Here is a 16636-nt window from a genome sequence, read left to right as displayed (position 1 = left end):
AGCTCCAGAGAGCTGCTCCGGACATCAGCGCATGCATGATGCAGGCTGTGTCCGGCTGGAGCGGAGGATGCAGCCGCAAGAAGTAAGAAAAGAGCAGCAAAAGACGCGAAACTGGCCATCATGGTGGATGTCAGCGGGCTGTGGCGAATTGCTTCTGGAGTGTCTCCTGCGGTGCGCTGGTCCCTGTGATGTGGGAGTGATGAGTGTCGTGAGAGCTTGTGATGTGGCTGCTTTTAACTGTCCTCCACACCGCCGTGACTCAGCGCGGGGGCGGTGGGTTTCTCCCGGGGCATCCCTCGTGTGAGTTCATGCTGAGTGCAAATCAATTGTGGCGTAACTCACAGGGCAGGGAGGCTGGACGTTTGAGTAGTTTAAGGGCAGGTAAAAGCACATCGTGTTAGGGAACTGAGAGGAAAAGACGAGGCCGATCACAAGGACGCATCAAGCATTTGGAGTTATTCTGAATGAGTAATACGCATCGTTCCTTCCATCTTAGTGCTGGATAGACACTAATTAATCGAAGTGTGATCTAATCAGGTTTCACATCTGGCTGTGTCGAGGAAGTGAGATTAACCTTTTCGTTTCAGGCCGATAATGAACCTGAAATCCTTCACACATATTGGACAAACTTTCCATGTGTGTCCGCGATCTGCCCCTCTTCTCTACCAGAGAAAAACCTTTTTTCACCGTGTCCAGCTGAATTTGTTCTTTAGAAAGACGTGAAAACTTCCTATAGCTGTTTCATTGGTGTGCAGTTAAATGCCTGTAACTAAAGGCTTCTAATTATCACATGCATACTTTTTAAACCTTGTTAAAGATGGAAATGTTATATACTAGACCCTCAATTCATAGTAAAAAATGAACCTACTAACTTTCAACATCGTGCGATGGGAATATTGTTTCTATGAACTCAACATTTATCATAAATGAGCATTAACCTTAAACAACCCCTTCTCTGAAAATGTTAATAATATTATTACTGTTTTTGTTACTGTTTTTATTTTTAACAAGCCTCAATTTGGCTTCTTTAACTTTTTCTCTGTTTTTCATAATGCAAACTGAACATTTTGGGTGTTTTGAGCTGCTGATTGGATAAATACGCGTGATTATTTCTTCTAATGACGATTCAACCATTAATTATAAAAGGAAAAAAGCGATAGGCTGATATCACCAAATGTCTCGTTGTGTCCAGAACTCCGCAGATATTGGGTTTGATATTAAATAGAACATAAAAAGCAGTCAGAAAATCTTTAGGCAGTTAACGCATGAGAACATTTTTCTCTGAAAATTACTTAAATAATGCTTTGTCTTTTTTTCACCAAGCAACCAGTCAATCAAAGAAAAGAAGTGAACTCTTGAAAATCCGATGAAAACTGTTGTTGACAGATTTTAATATGTTAAAAAAAAACAAAAAAGAAAAAACAAACAAACAAAAAGAGAAAAATTGACATCGACAAATGAAAGCATTTTGATAAAACGAAACTTTGCAGTAATGGACTTCAAACAACCTAAAACAGTTTTGACTTTCTACACAACTGGTGCCACTGGCTGGATTTTCAATTGTAGTTGATAGTGATGGTGCATAATTGTAACCAATGAATGCTTATGAAATGATGTAAACAGAAATGATGTGGAGTAAACCTGTGGGTCTGGAGCCCCTCAGCAGGTGCCCGCTCGGACCGGCTGGTCCTCCAGCCCCGCTCACAGCAACTCCGCAGCTCCGTGCTGCTCTTGAACACACCCTTTGACCCCGGAAACTGTTGCTAACGCTGTCTGTTATTGTTGTGGATGAAGCGAGCATGGACACCTGTGCGTTTTATTGTACTTCATGAATAGGTCGGTGTAAACTTAATATTTCAAGTCTCTATGTTTAATAAAACGAAGTGGCTCACGTTCGCTACTATTATGGACATGCTGTGTGTAGAAGCGGACTGTAACTGTTAGCCCTGTGTAGCAACAACAGTCTGTGTGGGTTAGTATCTATCATTATCTAACCGTAAACCACAGCTAGCTGACCGCAGATTAGTGAAACATTGTTATTTTAAATGAGGAAACGCGGAAGCACCTTGCATTTATTTGCTTATGCTATACTGTAAGTTTGGAGACTGTTGCTAGCAGTTAGCGCTAACGTTAGCTAGCTAAGGCTAGCTAGTGTTAGCTATCATTAAAATAAGCCTGAAGATACGAAGCTACACTTTGGTTTGTGAAACAGTATCGGTATTTACAAGACTTGTCATTATTCTGCAGGTTCATTTAGCTGTACCCATGATGAACTTTGACGGGTCTCGACGGAGGGATGGGGGAGTACTCGCCCAGCATCCACGGGACTCTTGATGCAGGTTTGGAATCCTCCTTGGACCCCCACCTTAACTCCAGCTTACTGCAGGGTGTGGAGCTTGATCCAGAGGCACTGGCTGTGACAGTCCCCGAACCAGTGCACCTTATGGAGGGGATGTTTTCTGAGCTTCACACTGTAGTTTCAGAAGTCGGCATTCCTGTCACTGCAACACATTTTGATCTGCAGGAGGAAATTCTATGGATGGGAAACCACAGAGTAAGAAGCTTTATTATGTACTATAGATTGATTCTTAAGCGTCCACCTACCCTCCAGTTTAATAAAAGTGCAATTCAGCTATGTTACTTTGTTTTATTCCATCTATTTATCACTTTAGGGTCATGCAACCTCGTTCTTTGGACCTACAATGGGCCGCTATTCGTCATTCCAAGTGCATGCAACAGATGACATCCGACACATTCAGAGTTTGGAAACGGGTGTGCTGTTTCTTTCTAAGTGCAATCTCAAATGCTACACTCGAGGTGGCCTTGTCATGTTTGATTATCCGTAAGTGTCATAGAGAATGTCTTTTTGCTTTTGATTGTGGAGAACCTTTAGTTGTTGAACTAATTTATCTAATTGATTCCTCTTTATTAATAATTTCTGCATTCCAGGATGGAGGAGGGAGCTGATATGCATAGTCTTCTAATGACAGACAACAACACGTTGCTGATGGGCGGATTACAAAACTACGTGGTGGAAGTTGACTTGAATACTGTTCAAGAAACTCAAAAAGTGAGACACAGTAAAACACAGGAACAGTCATCTACCCTATGCATGTGGCACAGGACAACATTGCATAATTAGTAGCATATTATAGGAATAACCTGCATACAAGTGATTGTTTACCTTGTTGTGTTTACTTGACAGTTTACTGTTGAGGTACCTGGAGTGGCAATAATGCGTCAAACTAGTCGTTTCATCTTTTGCGGGCACACGTCTGGCAAGGTAAGGATGACTTGATCTAATCAGCTTTTATAATAATATAAATATTTTCTAAGTTTACACAACTCTTACACTAATTTTTGTTAAAACCAGGTAACCCTTCGGGACTTGCGTACCTTCAAGATGGAACACGAGTTTGATGCATTCTCTGGCAGCCTCTCAGACTTTGATGTTCATGGGAACCTTCTGGCTGCGTGTGGGTTCTCCAGCCGAGGACTGAATGGGTTGGCATGTGACCGTTTCCTAATGGTGTATGACCTCCGCATGATGCGAGCTGTTACTCCACTTCAGGTGCACGTGGATCCACTATTCTTGCGCTTCATTCCTACCTATACATCACGCCTGGCGATCATCTCGCAGACAGGTACTGTATTATTCTGTGTTCAGACCTATTCTTTACAGTAAATGTCACATCCAATCCTATATGATAAATTATATTTTCACATCATACTTGGATAATGAAATGCCCACAGTAGTGCCATTTCCTGAATGCTGCTGTGTTAAAATAATTGCTGTTTGTTGCATGTTCTTTCTCTAGGTCAGTGCCAGTTCTGTGAACCCACTGGTCTTGCCAATGTGGCAGACATTTTTCACGTCAACACTGTGGGCCAGCTGCTCATGAGTTTTGACGTCTCCTCTAGCAAACAAGCTTTGGCCTTTGGTGACTCTGGGGGTTGTGTGCACCTGTGGTCTGACGCTCCAGAGGTTTCTTTCAATGACTATTCTCGAGAAACAGAGTTCGCCCTGCCTTGCCTTGTGGACACACTGCCTCAGCTGGATTGGAACCACGACCTGCTGCCTCTCTCGCTCATCCCAGTGCCGCTGACCAGCACAGAGCCGCTTCTGTCAGACTGGCCCACTGCCCTGGCGACACCAAGCCCAAGGTAACACAGCCTCAAATTAGCATTTTCAAAAATGGTCAACCTTATGTGACCATGACAACTTTAAATCTAACTACAATAAATGGCAGATGTGGTGATAATTGACATTTTTTGTTGTTAACAAATCCCATGAAAAGACCAAAACCAACAATCTGGAATGGGATTGATTTGATTACATGAACAAGGATTGTGGGCATAGCCAAAGCCAGATAATAGCTTGCTCCTTTCTCCTGTGGAACTTAGTAAAATCAACTCCTTTGCAATTAACGTGGGACTGAAAAGGGTTCTAATCTAATAATCTAAATTTACTTTTGTTATAGAAACATTTGCTGAAAACTAAAGCAGGCAGCCTTTTTAGGCAATTGTATAGTCTGTTAAAAATTATTTATTTGTAACCTGTTTCTAAAGATGTATGTCTTCAGTAGGAACTAGATGGTGTGGGAATGAGTGCCACAGAAAAATACAAGGAACTTGGAAAATATCGAGAAACAGATGAGCAGATCATTAGTTTTGGTTACAGTTAGGTTTGTTGACATTAGCTGGTATATCATTGGTGGCGTGACCTAACAGTATGAAACCAAAACAGCGAACTGCTGCTGGATGAAAAGTGGAGATGATCTCATTCCTCAAACCATAAAAATATTTTGTCCCAGCGTGGAACTTGTTCATTTCTCCTTTCTGCCGTCATTGAAGTGATGTCAGTGTGTGACTGAATGCCCTATTGGGAATGAAATGTGGAACAGTTTGAAAGATGCTTTGAGCAGCCACACTGAGACACATTTGTTGTTATGTTAATTAATGTCTTCTGTAGGAACCAGAGGGTTTTTGGACCTGACAGGGAAGTTGGAAAGTATTATGAAACAGACTAAGACATTGTTGATTGTTCTTTAAATGGGATGTCAGCAGTAGTAGAAATGTTAGAATATCACAAACCTTAACTTTTAACCAATGGCTTGACTAAACATTACAAAAAACAATTAAAAATGCCTGATTAAAAATGGAGATGATCATTCATCAAACCATAAAAATATTTAGTCACAGTGTGGAACTTGTTAATTTCTCCTTTTTGCTGCCATTAAGTGATGTCACTGTTTACCTGTATGCCACATTAGGAAGGATAATATGTAACAATGAGACATGTCCAGTAATTTATTCACATTATATCATCACCAAAGAGGAACATGAACACTGTCTAGACTCTAGAGCATTTATTTAATTTTATTTGTTTTTACTCTGCAGATTTGATAAAATTACTTTTTGGATCATTCCATATGAAGGTGGCCAAATTTGAACGTTGCTCGCTGGTCTTAAAATAGCAAATAGCATGTTTTGAACAACTGCAAGAGTAAAAAGTTCTCAGCAACCACTTTTTTAGGAATCTAATGCAGTCCAATACAACAACCCTGCAATAAATTTTATCTTCATGGAATTATAATGTTCAGTTTTTGCTTGGAGACTGTAGCTTGTGGTCATGTTGAATTGTACCACTGAAATGTTAGAAAGCTGTATTCGCTGCATTTGTTTAAGCTAATTAATGCCTAATACACCATAAGGGACTATAAACACTGCCTGTTAGTTTGAGCCCGATAAATCCTGTCATTGTCATCTTGGAATATGTCTGTGACATCAGGAAAGAAAAAAAACTATTGATGGAATAAGCTGGTCATTCAGTATATTTAGGTAGTCAGCTGACCTCATAATGTAGCTGAACCTAGACCTGACCAACTGCAGCAACCCCAGGTCATAGCACTGCCCCCACAGGCTTGTACAGTAGGCACTAGGCATGATGGGTGCGTCACTTCACCCACATCTATTCTTACCCTGATCTCTTCTTAATAAGCTTTATTCACGTCAATAATTTGAACCTCCTGATGCTTAGTTAAATACAGGTGGTGACTTTGTTTTTTGGATGGACAGTGTATATTGTATTATTTTCCCCTAACTGCTGGGGTTTCATAAATATTTAAAATAAGTATTTGTTGTGTAAATACATTGCTCTTGTCTCCAGACGAGCGCCTCCTGTAGACCCAGAAATCCTGCGCACAATGAAGACCGTTGGGTTTATTGGTTATGCAGCAAATCCTCGTACTCGCCCTCGCAACCAGGTACATCACAAACATACAAAGTACATCTTGAGCTACTTCACAGAAGCTTTTCACATACTGTAGCCTTTTGAAAGTGTGTGGAGAACAAATGGAAAATATCCACACTTTGGGTTCAGTGTCATGATTTTGTATAGATTTTAAGAATCTGAAATCTATGTTTTGTGTTCCAGGTTCCTTATAAAATTAAAGATGTGGAGCTTGATTATGATAATTACAACCAGGTCCCTGAATCACCAATTGGACGTGATGAAGAACCACACCTCTACATGGTGCCCAAAAAATACAGAAAGGTTGGCTTTATCATATTACTGTATTTTATGGTTTTCATCCAAAACAGTTTTTATTTTATAATTGTTGTCTGTTTGTAACTGAATTTCTAATGTTGAAATATGTGAGGAAATCTTTGTGCTTGTGTAGGTCACAATTAAATATTCCAAACTGGGACTGGAAGACTTTGACTTCAAACATTACAATAGAACCTTGTTCGCCGGTCTGGAGCCACACATCCCCAACGCCTACTGTAACTGCATGATCCAGGTAAGAAACGAGGCAGATGAGGTGTGTTTTTCAGTTTTTTTCTGTTTTTATGAAAAAAAAAAAAGATTAAAATTAAAAACATGCAGAGATAATAATGTCCTTTTTCATGCTTACTTTAGGTATTATATTTCCTGGAGCCAATTCGGTGTCTAGTGCAGAATCATTTGTGCCAGAAGGAGTTTTGTTTGGCTTGTGAGCTCGGCTTCCTCTTCCACATGTTGGATTTGTCACGAGGAGATCCATGTCAGGTAGATATTTATCATTTTTTCTCTGAATAAGAGTAAGCTGATTCTTGCAGCGATGCAGAGGCGTTACAATTTCCTCCACATTGTGTTGCAGCTGTGCATTGTCTACTGTGTCGATTTCCCAATCCAGGCCTTCCTGTGCTCTCTCTCTCTCTAGGCCAGTAACTTCCTTCGGGCGTTTCGCACCATCCCAGAAGCATCAGCGCTGGGCCTGATCCTCGCAGACTCTGACGAGCAGACGGGGAAGGCCAGACTGGGACGATTAATCCAAAGCTGGAACCGCTTCATCCTCACTCAGCTTCACCAGGAGACACAGGAGCAGGAGGGTCCACAGGCCTACAGGGGAGCCAGCACCAGGTTAGAGCAGTTAACTGAAACAGATGTCAGTGTGTGTACTGCATGCCTGGAGCTATTTCAGGCACAAATCTTTTGCAGAACTAAGTGAAGGGAAATGTAACCATGTATTTCATTGTGAACTGCTCCTGCAGTTCTCTGGGCTCCTCCAGTGAATCGGCCATTGGCAAACTGTTTGGATGTGAAGTTGAGAACAGCAGTCTGTGTCGCTGTGGCAAAGAGACAGTTCGTTCCACCCTCACATTGCTCTTCACTATGCATTATCCCGAACAGAACTCTCAAGGTGAGTTCAAGATGCTCTTTCACGCTGTTGTGCATTGATAGTCTTGTGAAAGCTGAGTCTGCAAAAAAAAAAAACAGAAATAGTTCAGCATTTGTTGACCGTTAACAATATTCATTTCACTTTCACTTGTCAGAAAAGACCATAAAGGAATATGACTTTGCTGAGATCCTGAAGAAGAGTATCTGTCTAGAGCAGAGCACTCAGGCGTGGTGTGAAAACTGTGAAAAGTATCAACCAACAGTGAGTTACAGCTCTCCTTCAGACCCAACAACAGCTTCTATTGCTGGATATTGTATTCACAGTGTGATTAAAATCCATTTTGCAGCGTGATGATGCTTTTGTGTACCACTATAGGTACAAACCCGCAACATTCGATGTCTGCCAGATGTTCTGGTTATAAACTGTGAAGTGAACAGTGCTAAAGAGGCTGAATTCTGGAAGGTGCAGGCAGAGGTAAAAGCCTTTTGTTTGGGGTATATTTCCACCCCAAAAAGTTTTAGATAACCTTGTCTGGTGTTAGTTACATGACTTGCATTTTGGTTGTCTTTACAGTGTGCTTTCAACAAAGCCATGCAAAAAGAAGCAATGGAACCTGCAAAACCTAAAGAACCCCCCCCTATGCCCACAGAGTGGTGCTTAGAGTAAGATTCTTTTTAATGTCAATTTACGACAATGTTGAAATAGTTTGATGATGTTCAACATACAACAACAGAACAAAATATACACAAAAATGCCCTAAAGTCACATAAAGTCACATTACTCTGTGTCCTTGTGCAGTGGAGAGGAGTTGTGCAGTATGGAGGGCTTCACCTTTGATACTCGAGCAGAAGATCTGCGACACGTCTGGATTCCTCTCACTCTGAAGATGTCTATCAGCAAAAGTCAGGGTCTGGAAATCAGCAGCTGGCCTGAAGGAGAGGAGGTGAGCAAGAAAGATTCTCATCTGATGCCTGGATTCGAGCACTGGTTTTGATATCTTTATTTTGGCTCATCACTGTGATTTCTTGCAACTAAAGTCATGTCATATGGTCCCCGACTAGTTAAGTGCTGCTGAAGAGGCTGAGGGTGCTTCTCTCTATGACCTGGTGGTCACAGTGCCTCACATCCTGGATGCTCGCACTGGTGGAAACCTGGTAGCACACATCAAAGTGGGAGAAACCTACCATCAGAGGAAAGAGGTGAGTGAAGTATAGATGAGACAATAAGAAAAGTTTAGCTTTATAGTTGGCCACATTATGTCAGTGTTTGAAAACCGACCTTTAAAGCAATTGTGCTGTTTTGGATTTTTTTTTCAGGGAGTCACACACCAGCAGTGGTATCTTTTTAATGACTTCTTAATTGAGCCAATTGACAAGGTAATTATACTATTTATTTATTTCTTGCTACTGAAATATCCAGTATGCAGTCTTGAGAAAGTATTGCTATTTTTTTAAGACCGAAGCTGCACAGTTTGACGTGAGCTGGAAAGTGCCAGCCATCCTGTACTACGCCAAGAGGAACTACCATACCAAATACGACCTCCGCAGTAAGTTTAAGGACATGGAATATAGAGTTTTTACTTCAATGTTTGCCTTCAGTGTGTCATGCTTTGCTGTGTGTCTCAGTTAAAAATCCCATAGATGCCAGCGTGCTGCTGACAGAAGCCTCGCTGGCACGGAAGCAGAGGAAGAGTCACGCCACTTTCATCCCCCTCATGGTCAGTGAGATGCCGCAGGCCGGTGACTTGGTGGGGCTGGACGCAGAGTTTGTCACACTCAATCAGGTCAGTGCGGATAATACATGCACTCAGATAAGCAGGTTACAGAGTGAAACCAATTTGCACATTTAAGGGCTGTTGGTTTTTCGAACAGGCATGTTATAAGTAATTCACATTTTTCTGAATCTCATCAGTGCTTGTTTTCTTATCAGTCACAGACATTTAATAAGCATTTACATTTACATTTACAAGGCAAGCAAACAAAATCTAAGTCAAGAAGAAACAACATCAAAGCAAAGTGCTATCAAAAAAGTGTTTCTGTTTCAAGAGATGTGAGAACGAAAGGGTAGAAAAGTTTTTTTTTTTTTTTTTTATTAAGCGCAAAGGAAGATGCAGAAGAGTTCTGGTTACAGCAGTTTTTTAAAGATTGCAAGTGAGGTGGCTGAGCGTGCAAAGATAGGCAGCTCATTCCACCATCGTGGGAACAGTTTTCCTTGGTGTCGACTGTGTGGTGCTGGTACCACCAGACGACGTTCCCTGGTTGAGCGCAGTGGACGGGACGGGATGTAAACCTGAATGATTGAATTGAGATAACGCCTGTACAATGAGTTGGGTTGTGTACTCGCTCAGATAGGGTCTGATCTTGGAGGGCATATCTACACGACCTAGCGACTGTGGCGATGTGTTCCGTGAAGGTCAGCTGATCATCAATGATGACCCCCAGGTTTCTGGCTGACTTAGTAGGGACAATCACCGCAGATCCAATTTTAATGCTGATGTTGTGCTGAGTTGAAGGTCTGGCAGGGAAGACTAGAAGTTCAGTTTTGGGAATGTTGAGTAAGCATCAAGAGTATTAGTGTGCTGGAAACTGGCAGTTGACCTCAGCAGTTCAGGTTGCTCCACTCATTTCTGCCCTAATGCGGTTGTACATGAACTATAGTAACCTTACTGTAAATTCACATGCAGCTGTCAGTAATCACAGTTACCCCCGACCATGACATAAGCATAGATTTGCAAGCATGCCCTTTTTTTACTTTAACTATATCAGAAGACACTGCTTCCTCTTATTCAGCGGAACAAACCTTTTTAGACCTCTAGAGGTTACTCTGTGTTTACTTTTGTTTGGGTTCGACTTCTGATGGCATTATTTTTTCATCCGCTTCACATGTGTGATGAAGCCTTGTTTGGTCCATCTACACTGTGACTTGTGTGTTTAGATTCAACTGAAACTAAATTACATTTTTTGTCTGCTGCATTATACACACCCGCTCTATAAATCTAATGTAGCAGATTGTCACATTGAGCCAAACCAATGCACAACACAGGAACTCCAAAGTGAACTGTATAGCAATCCACATTAGCTTTGCTGCTCCTCTCCTCGTTGTCTCCCAAACACGTCTTGTCCTGCATTGCAGCTTATTGAAAGGGCCAACACAAAAACCTTCAGCATTGAAATGTCTACACAATTGCAAACAGCATCTAAACTAACAAGGACTGTACAAATATCACTTTGGTTGGTGTTTTACTCTTTACAAACACTGTCATACAGCTACAGAGAAAATGTGTCATCTTCCTCTCGTTGGCGTTACCTTCGTCATTTGTTTTTAAAAATGGAAAATTTTCTGATTGTGTCATTAGAGACCAGGGATTTAATCAGACTTCTGTAGTGCACATCTTCTTTTCTTTAAGAAACAAACAACGTGTTGCTCACAGCTACAGAGAGGCTCTTAATGCTGCAGAAGTGACAGAAAAAAAATAGTGTGAAGATTCAATCCAAATGAACTTGCAATACCTGACTTTGTGCTTGTGTGGGAGTAATCTCCCCTTTATGGATACTTTTGGTTTCATTGACCATTTGCTGTATGCTCTTTCTCAGATCTTAGTCATTAATTTACATATTTTCTTTGTGTCTGTTTTTTTTTCTTTGTTCTGCTTTGTTTGGTTAATGTTTATGTCTGCGGTACAGTATGAGGGGGGAAATGTAACTCGTAATATGTAAATGTTCCGAGTTTCCTCATAAAAGAGTTTTTCAAGTATCATAATGAGTAACTCATTTCATCTGAGGGGATGCTGGTCTGAGTATGTTTGTCCTGTGGACCTGTGCCTGTGGTTTTGGTAGAACAGTTTGAAACTAGCAGTCGTCATCATTATCTAGGTGGTAGGGCTTACTGTAAATATGGTAGACAGATAAATGACGCAACGACAACCAACACACTGACTTCTGTCTGTTAGCGTTGTGTTAGCATGAAGCAGCAGGAGACACAGTTTTTATTGTAAAGTCATGTTGTGATTTGTAAGTTCTCACTAAACATGACTCATGAATGCGTGTGTCTGCAGGAAGAGGCAGAATTGCGCAGTGATGGCACCAAGTCAACTATCAAGCCCAGTCAGATGTCTGTAGCCAGGATCACCTGTGTCAGGGGTCAGGGCCCCAACGAGGGGGTTCCCTTCATTGATGACTACATCTCCACTCAGGAGCAGGTGAGAAGCTGCAGAGTGTAAACATCAAGATGACCTAAGAGCAGAAAATGCTTCAGTAAAGAAAGTTTTTTGTTATGTGGAAACAGGATAAACTTGACTAAACTATTAAGCAGGGATCACACTTTTTCCCATCACTTCCTCTATTATATTACCTTTCATTGTCATTGGATAACATGTGCCTTTGTAGGTGTTGATATTATGCTCATAGGCGTGAACTCTTGGTGAGTCACAAAAGAGGAAAGCAGGATAGGCTGAAGATAGAATTTCTTTCAATAACAAAATATTTGACCAAGTAGAAATTCAAGATGTTCTGGTAAATTCATGACTGATGAAACTGTGTGTTTTTTTACTACATGATGCACACAAGAACATTTCTTAATCTTTTATTGTGGATGACTGATCAGTTGAACGTGGTGTGTTTAGTTTGCACATACAGTACAACTTTCTGATGACCCAACAGAAAGGGATTTGTGATCAGCTTTTTTAAACTTGGTGTGTAGACCCTCACTACGTTTGACTGTTTGATCTTCCAGGTGGTCGACTATTTGACACAATACTCTGGCATCAAACCAGGAGACCTGGATGCAAAGATTTCTTCAAAGCATTTGACCACTCTGAAATCGACCTACCTAAAGCTGCGCTTCCTAATCGACACAGGAGTTCGCTTTGTTGGTCACGGCCTACAGAAGGACTTCAGGGTTATTAATTTATTGGTATGTCATTTCAGTTACTTTAGTCAGATTTGTTGCCTGGTTTAGGGTCAGTAATATTATTTGCATGCAATTTATTTGTAATAAAAAAAACAAAACACCCCACTACAGATTTTCACTCAGAGCTGTCATAACTGAATTTTCTGTTTTTTTTTTTTTATTATTATTATTTAAGGTTCTTAAAGACCAAGTCATCGACACCGTCTACCTGTTCCATTTGCCACGCAAGAGGATGATTTCTCTGAGATTTCTTGCCTGGTACTTTCTTGGTAAGTTAGGAATGGAAGAAAAAAGAGAAGATTGTGTGCAGGGATGAAGCAAGTTAGTAAAAAAACTGCAGGTGGTGTTTGGGGCAAATTTAATTTTGTTGACTTTGAAGTGGAAACAAAGACCATAAATCCCCTACAGCAAACAGACATTAAAAAGAGACTTCCTTTAAATGTAAAGAAATATAAAAAGGTTGGGGCACCATCCACCTCCAATGATCATGTGACTTTACCATATCAGAATTTTAGGGACGGGCAGTTGGTTGAGCATCAGCAGGCCAATAAATCCATGCATTGATGTGCAGTTGTGTAAAGTTTGTCTGCCCTTACCCTGCATAGTTAGTTTTGAGGTTAGTTCACTTCCTCCACTGTCTCCATGAATATTTTAAATGTGTGTTTGTGTTTTTGCAGTGAAACGTTGAGACGATAATCCCCGTTAATTCCCAGTATCCGCATTGTAAACTGATGCTAACCAGTGGAATCATGGCCATTCCTGATTGTCCTCTTTATTGTGTGGCTCTGGTTCACAGACCTTAACATCCAGGGGGAAACCCACGACAGCATAGAGGACGCACGCACCGCGCTGCAGCTGTACAGGAAGTATCTGGAACTGAGTCGTGGAGGTGGGAACGACGAAGTGAGGAAGGTTCTGAAGGGACTCTACGAAAAAGGCCGCCAGCTGGACTGGAAAGTCCCGGACTCAGACACAGGAGATGGTCAAGGTAGCCTAAAAAGTACGACAGCGAGCTAGATGCAGGGTGATTTTAATGAGGTGGAAATGAGTTTAGCTGCGAGGGCTTCACGAGAAACTAATGCTCTTCTTCCTTCAACAGCTGCTGCTGTGTTTCCCTCTGTGATGGGGCTGTGAGCTGCACTGTGACTGATTTTGACTGATCTCTGGTCCTTCAGTAATTGCCACTTTTTGTTCTTATTTGCATTTATTTTTGGAGGTCTTTGTTGCCTGTACAGTCCATTCCAGTGCAGTCACTAAAGAGTTTTAATTGTATCTAAATTTCTACTTTTCATTTTTGGAAAAAAAAAAGAAAAAGAAAATGTCTTATGATTTGAGCCTTTTTTTTAAAGTGTGGGTTTTCGTGCATGTAAATAAATAAAGGTATCATAAGCACAGGAAGATCCTTTGTGTTAATTATCAAGAAGTGGAAAATATATTTTACATGTACACATGAGAAACTTCAGGATTTTTCTGCTTCCTCAACCTCTGTGAGGTTTACACTATAAGGCATACTTGGTTGCAGATTTGCTTGTTCGTTTTCTGGACAAGTCTGGTAACATGTTCCAGGGTGATGCAACACTTCCAACAGAACAAAGAAAACATGTCTTACAAATCTCAGAACTGTTTATAAGACAGCTTCCTCTTTTTCAAACCTCATTTCCAGAAGATTATAGTCTGATATATTCAATATGGTATTTTTATATCCTCACGCCAGACCCGGATCTATTCTTACTGATTTTTATTTACCATTAGAATAGAGTTTTAAAGATGGTGACAGCTAACACCCTGTGAGGACATATTTTTTGTATTCATAAGCACTTTTTGTTTATCTGCCATTTGAATTCCAAAAAGTAGTTAAATCCTGTGCTATCCATCTTGTTTCTTTGTCATTTTTTTTACACGTGCTCCCTAACAAACCAGACCATTTGCATTAGACGTTATTGAAATATGCTCAGCAAGGTTTCATGTCACAATACTTATATTGTTTCTTTCCCATCCACATCAAAACAGGATCCAGTTTTTTTGCAAACATGATTTTCATAAATTTGTATCAAGTGAATCCAGAAAAATCTAGATCGGCTATGAATGATTGTAGTCGTCTATCCAGCCTTGAATTCCCCTCCTGATTCTGTTTAACTTGATGTACTTTGTGTTGGCAGGTGTTCGTGTGAAGAAACTTCCTGTTTAGCACTTTTGCATCTTTGATTCATTTTCGTATGAAATGTCACAGATAATGTTCAGACCATCAAACAACAACCTGGAATTGACCACAACCTTAAGAAGAAAAAACTATGTTTATTAAGATGTTTTACTGATGTGCTGATTTGAAACAAGCCAAGATTATTCACCCTCTGACATTTAACAGTCATAGTTGTAACTTTTCTCTCTCACAGCTGACAACAACCACTTATTGTCATACCTAACTAGGTTGGTACATGTGTCTTGAGGGATAATATTGAAATGTGGACTCTGAGAGGATCACTCCAGGACCTTGATTTTGTTAAAAATGTTTAGGGCCAACTTCTTTAAATTGTCAACATAATCTTTTTTCATTCATTCATTCTGTGCCTGAGGCAGTGTTCCAGCTCCACAGCATTACACTCCCACCACCATGTTGAACTGTAGGAAGGGTTGAAGGCCTCTCCGCTCCTTCGCGAAACAAAAGCAGCACCCATGTGCCCAAACAGCTCAAGTTTGGTCTCATCAGATCAAAAAACGTCCTAAACTCACTACTACATCACTACTTAACTGTACCTGTCATGCCTAAGTACATCCAAGGTGAGGTCAAGCTGCACATTATCTGCTCTTTTCTTGAAAATTGTAGAATTGAAATGCAGTTAAAGGTTTGTGAGGTCAGGGTTAGATGATGTTGTTGCCTGTTACACGACTGCAGAGCTCAGAATCTGCAGGGGCCCAGTGATAAAACCAGTTTCATGTGTATTTGTGTGTGTGTTTAGTTGCATGCATCTAAAAGCTCATCGGAGAACAACACAGCTCTTCTTTTTCTATTAACTATCTGTGTGTAAATATTTTAATGTTTGTATGTATTATCTGATGACCTGTTTCTGCTCAATCAAATACGAAAGCTGCACTGGGTGCAAGGTTTCATTTTCCGGGAAATAGACCTAAATGTGGCAGAGTGCCAGATGAATTAGACTATGCTTTTTAAATCTAGATAACATGTTGGGAAAAATACAAACATCTGCATGAATCTAAATCTAAAGAAGCATTATTGAGGATTTAAACACAGTTACATTTTGTTTCCTCCATGCAACACAGTAATAGATGGAAAGTTACAGCCCATTAGCAGGCATAGGTAAATTTAATGATCAGCTAGTGAGGGGGGGAAAGTCAATGCTAATGTTCTGCCATAAAATCTAGTTTTATGACGCCTGTAAATTCACTTTTCCTTGACATTGTCACGATTAAATTATTTCACAGTAATCTCACAGATGAGATGATGTTGTGGTGGACTACGTCATATTCAGACATGTTTCTTATATTCATATTCTTTTTCCTTTGCTACAAATCTCTCAGATCTAGTTGGCTTAAAGGTTTAAACCCTTAAACCAAAGTCAAACTTCACATTGAGCAGTTAGACCAGTAAAATGGTTGAGAGGTATCAGGATTAACAATAAAATAATAATCAGTGCCAGGGGCATTTTTCTGCATCAATACTTTTAGTTTGATACCATTTTTCTTTTAAGTGTAGGAAGTTCTCACAGTATCGGTGATCACTGAGGTCTTCCACCAGATCTCCCTCTCAAAAAAAAAAAAAATAAAAAATAAAAAAAATCACATTTTAATGTTTGTAGAATAGTGCCTTCTGCTGGCTGTACCTGGTCCCTCACTTAGATTCGTAAGTTATTCTGATCTACTGTTTGTCCTCCTGTAAGTACTTAAGCCACCATTATTTATCTGCAGTTATTAGACCTCCTCATATCTGAGAACACTATGTTGGAAAATTCTGTGCTTCACAAATTAAGATTTAAATAAACGAGCAAACCAATAAACCTGGTTTGCTCATAGTCGAATGAATGAAGTACAAAAAAACAAAACAATGT

At 40.4% G+C, this 16636-nt stretch overlaps 1 protein-coding gene across 1 annotated transcript; it reads left to right on the top strand.

Moving 5' to 3' along the window:
- The first annotated feature begins 2265 nt into the window (after nucleotides 1-2265).
- On the top strand, nucleotides 2266-15571 carry pan2 (poly(A) specific ribonuclease subunit PAN2). Its single transcript, XM_026368671.1, is given in 26 exon segments — nucleotides 2266-2280; nucleotides 2282-2554; nucleotides 2673-2842; nucleotides 2950-3070; nucleotides 3206-3283; nucleotides 3374-3644; nucleotides 3819-4164; nucleotides 6170-6266; nucleotides 6437-6556; nucleotides 6684-6803; nucleotides 6923-7051; nucleotides 7206-7405; nucleotides 7537-7685; nucleotides 7819-7925; nucleotides 8040-8138; nucleotides 8238-8326; nucleotides 8463-8607; nucleotides 8726-8863; nucleotides 8981-9040; nucleotides 9120-9210; nucleotides 9290-9447; nucleotides 11719-11862; nucleotides 12396-12575; nucleotides 12748-12841; nucleotides 13369-13560; nucleotides 13672-15571. Coding segments are annotated over 26 exon segments (3621 nt in total). The 3' UTR covers nucleotides 13707-15571.
- Nucleotides 15572-16636: the final 1065 nt, after the last annotated feature.

The sequence above is a fragment of the Anabas testudineus genome, chromosome 7, assembly GCF_900324465.2.
Source record: "Anabas testudineus chromosome 7, fAnaTes1.2, whole genome shotgun sequence".
Classification (NCBI taxonomy): domain Eukaryota; kingdom Metazoa; phylum Chordata; class Actinopteri; order Anabantiformes; family Anabantidae; genus Anabas; species Anabas testudineus.
Note: the sequence above shows the minus strand (reverse complement) of the source record. Positions and strands in the feature narration are given on the sequence as shown.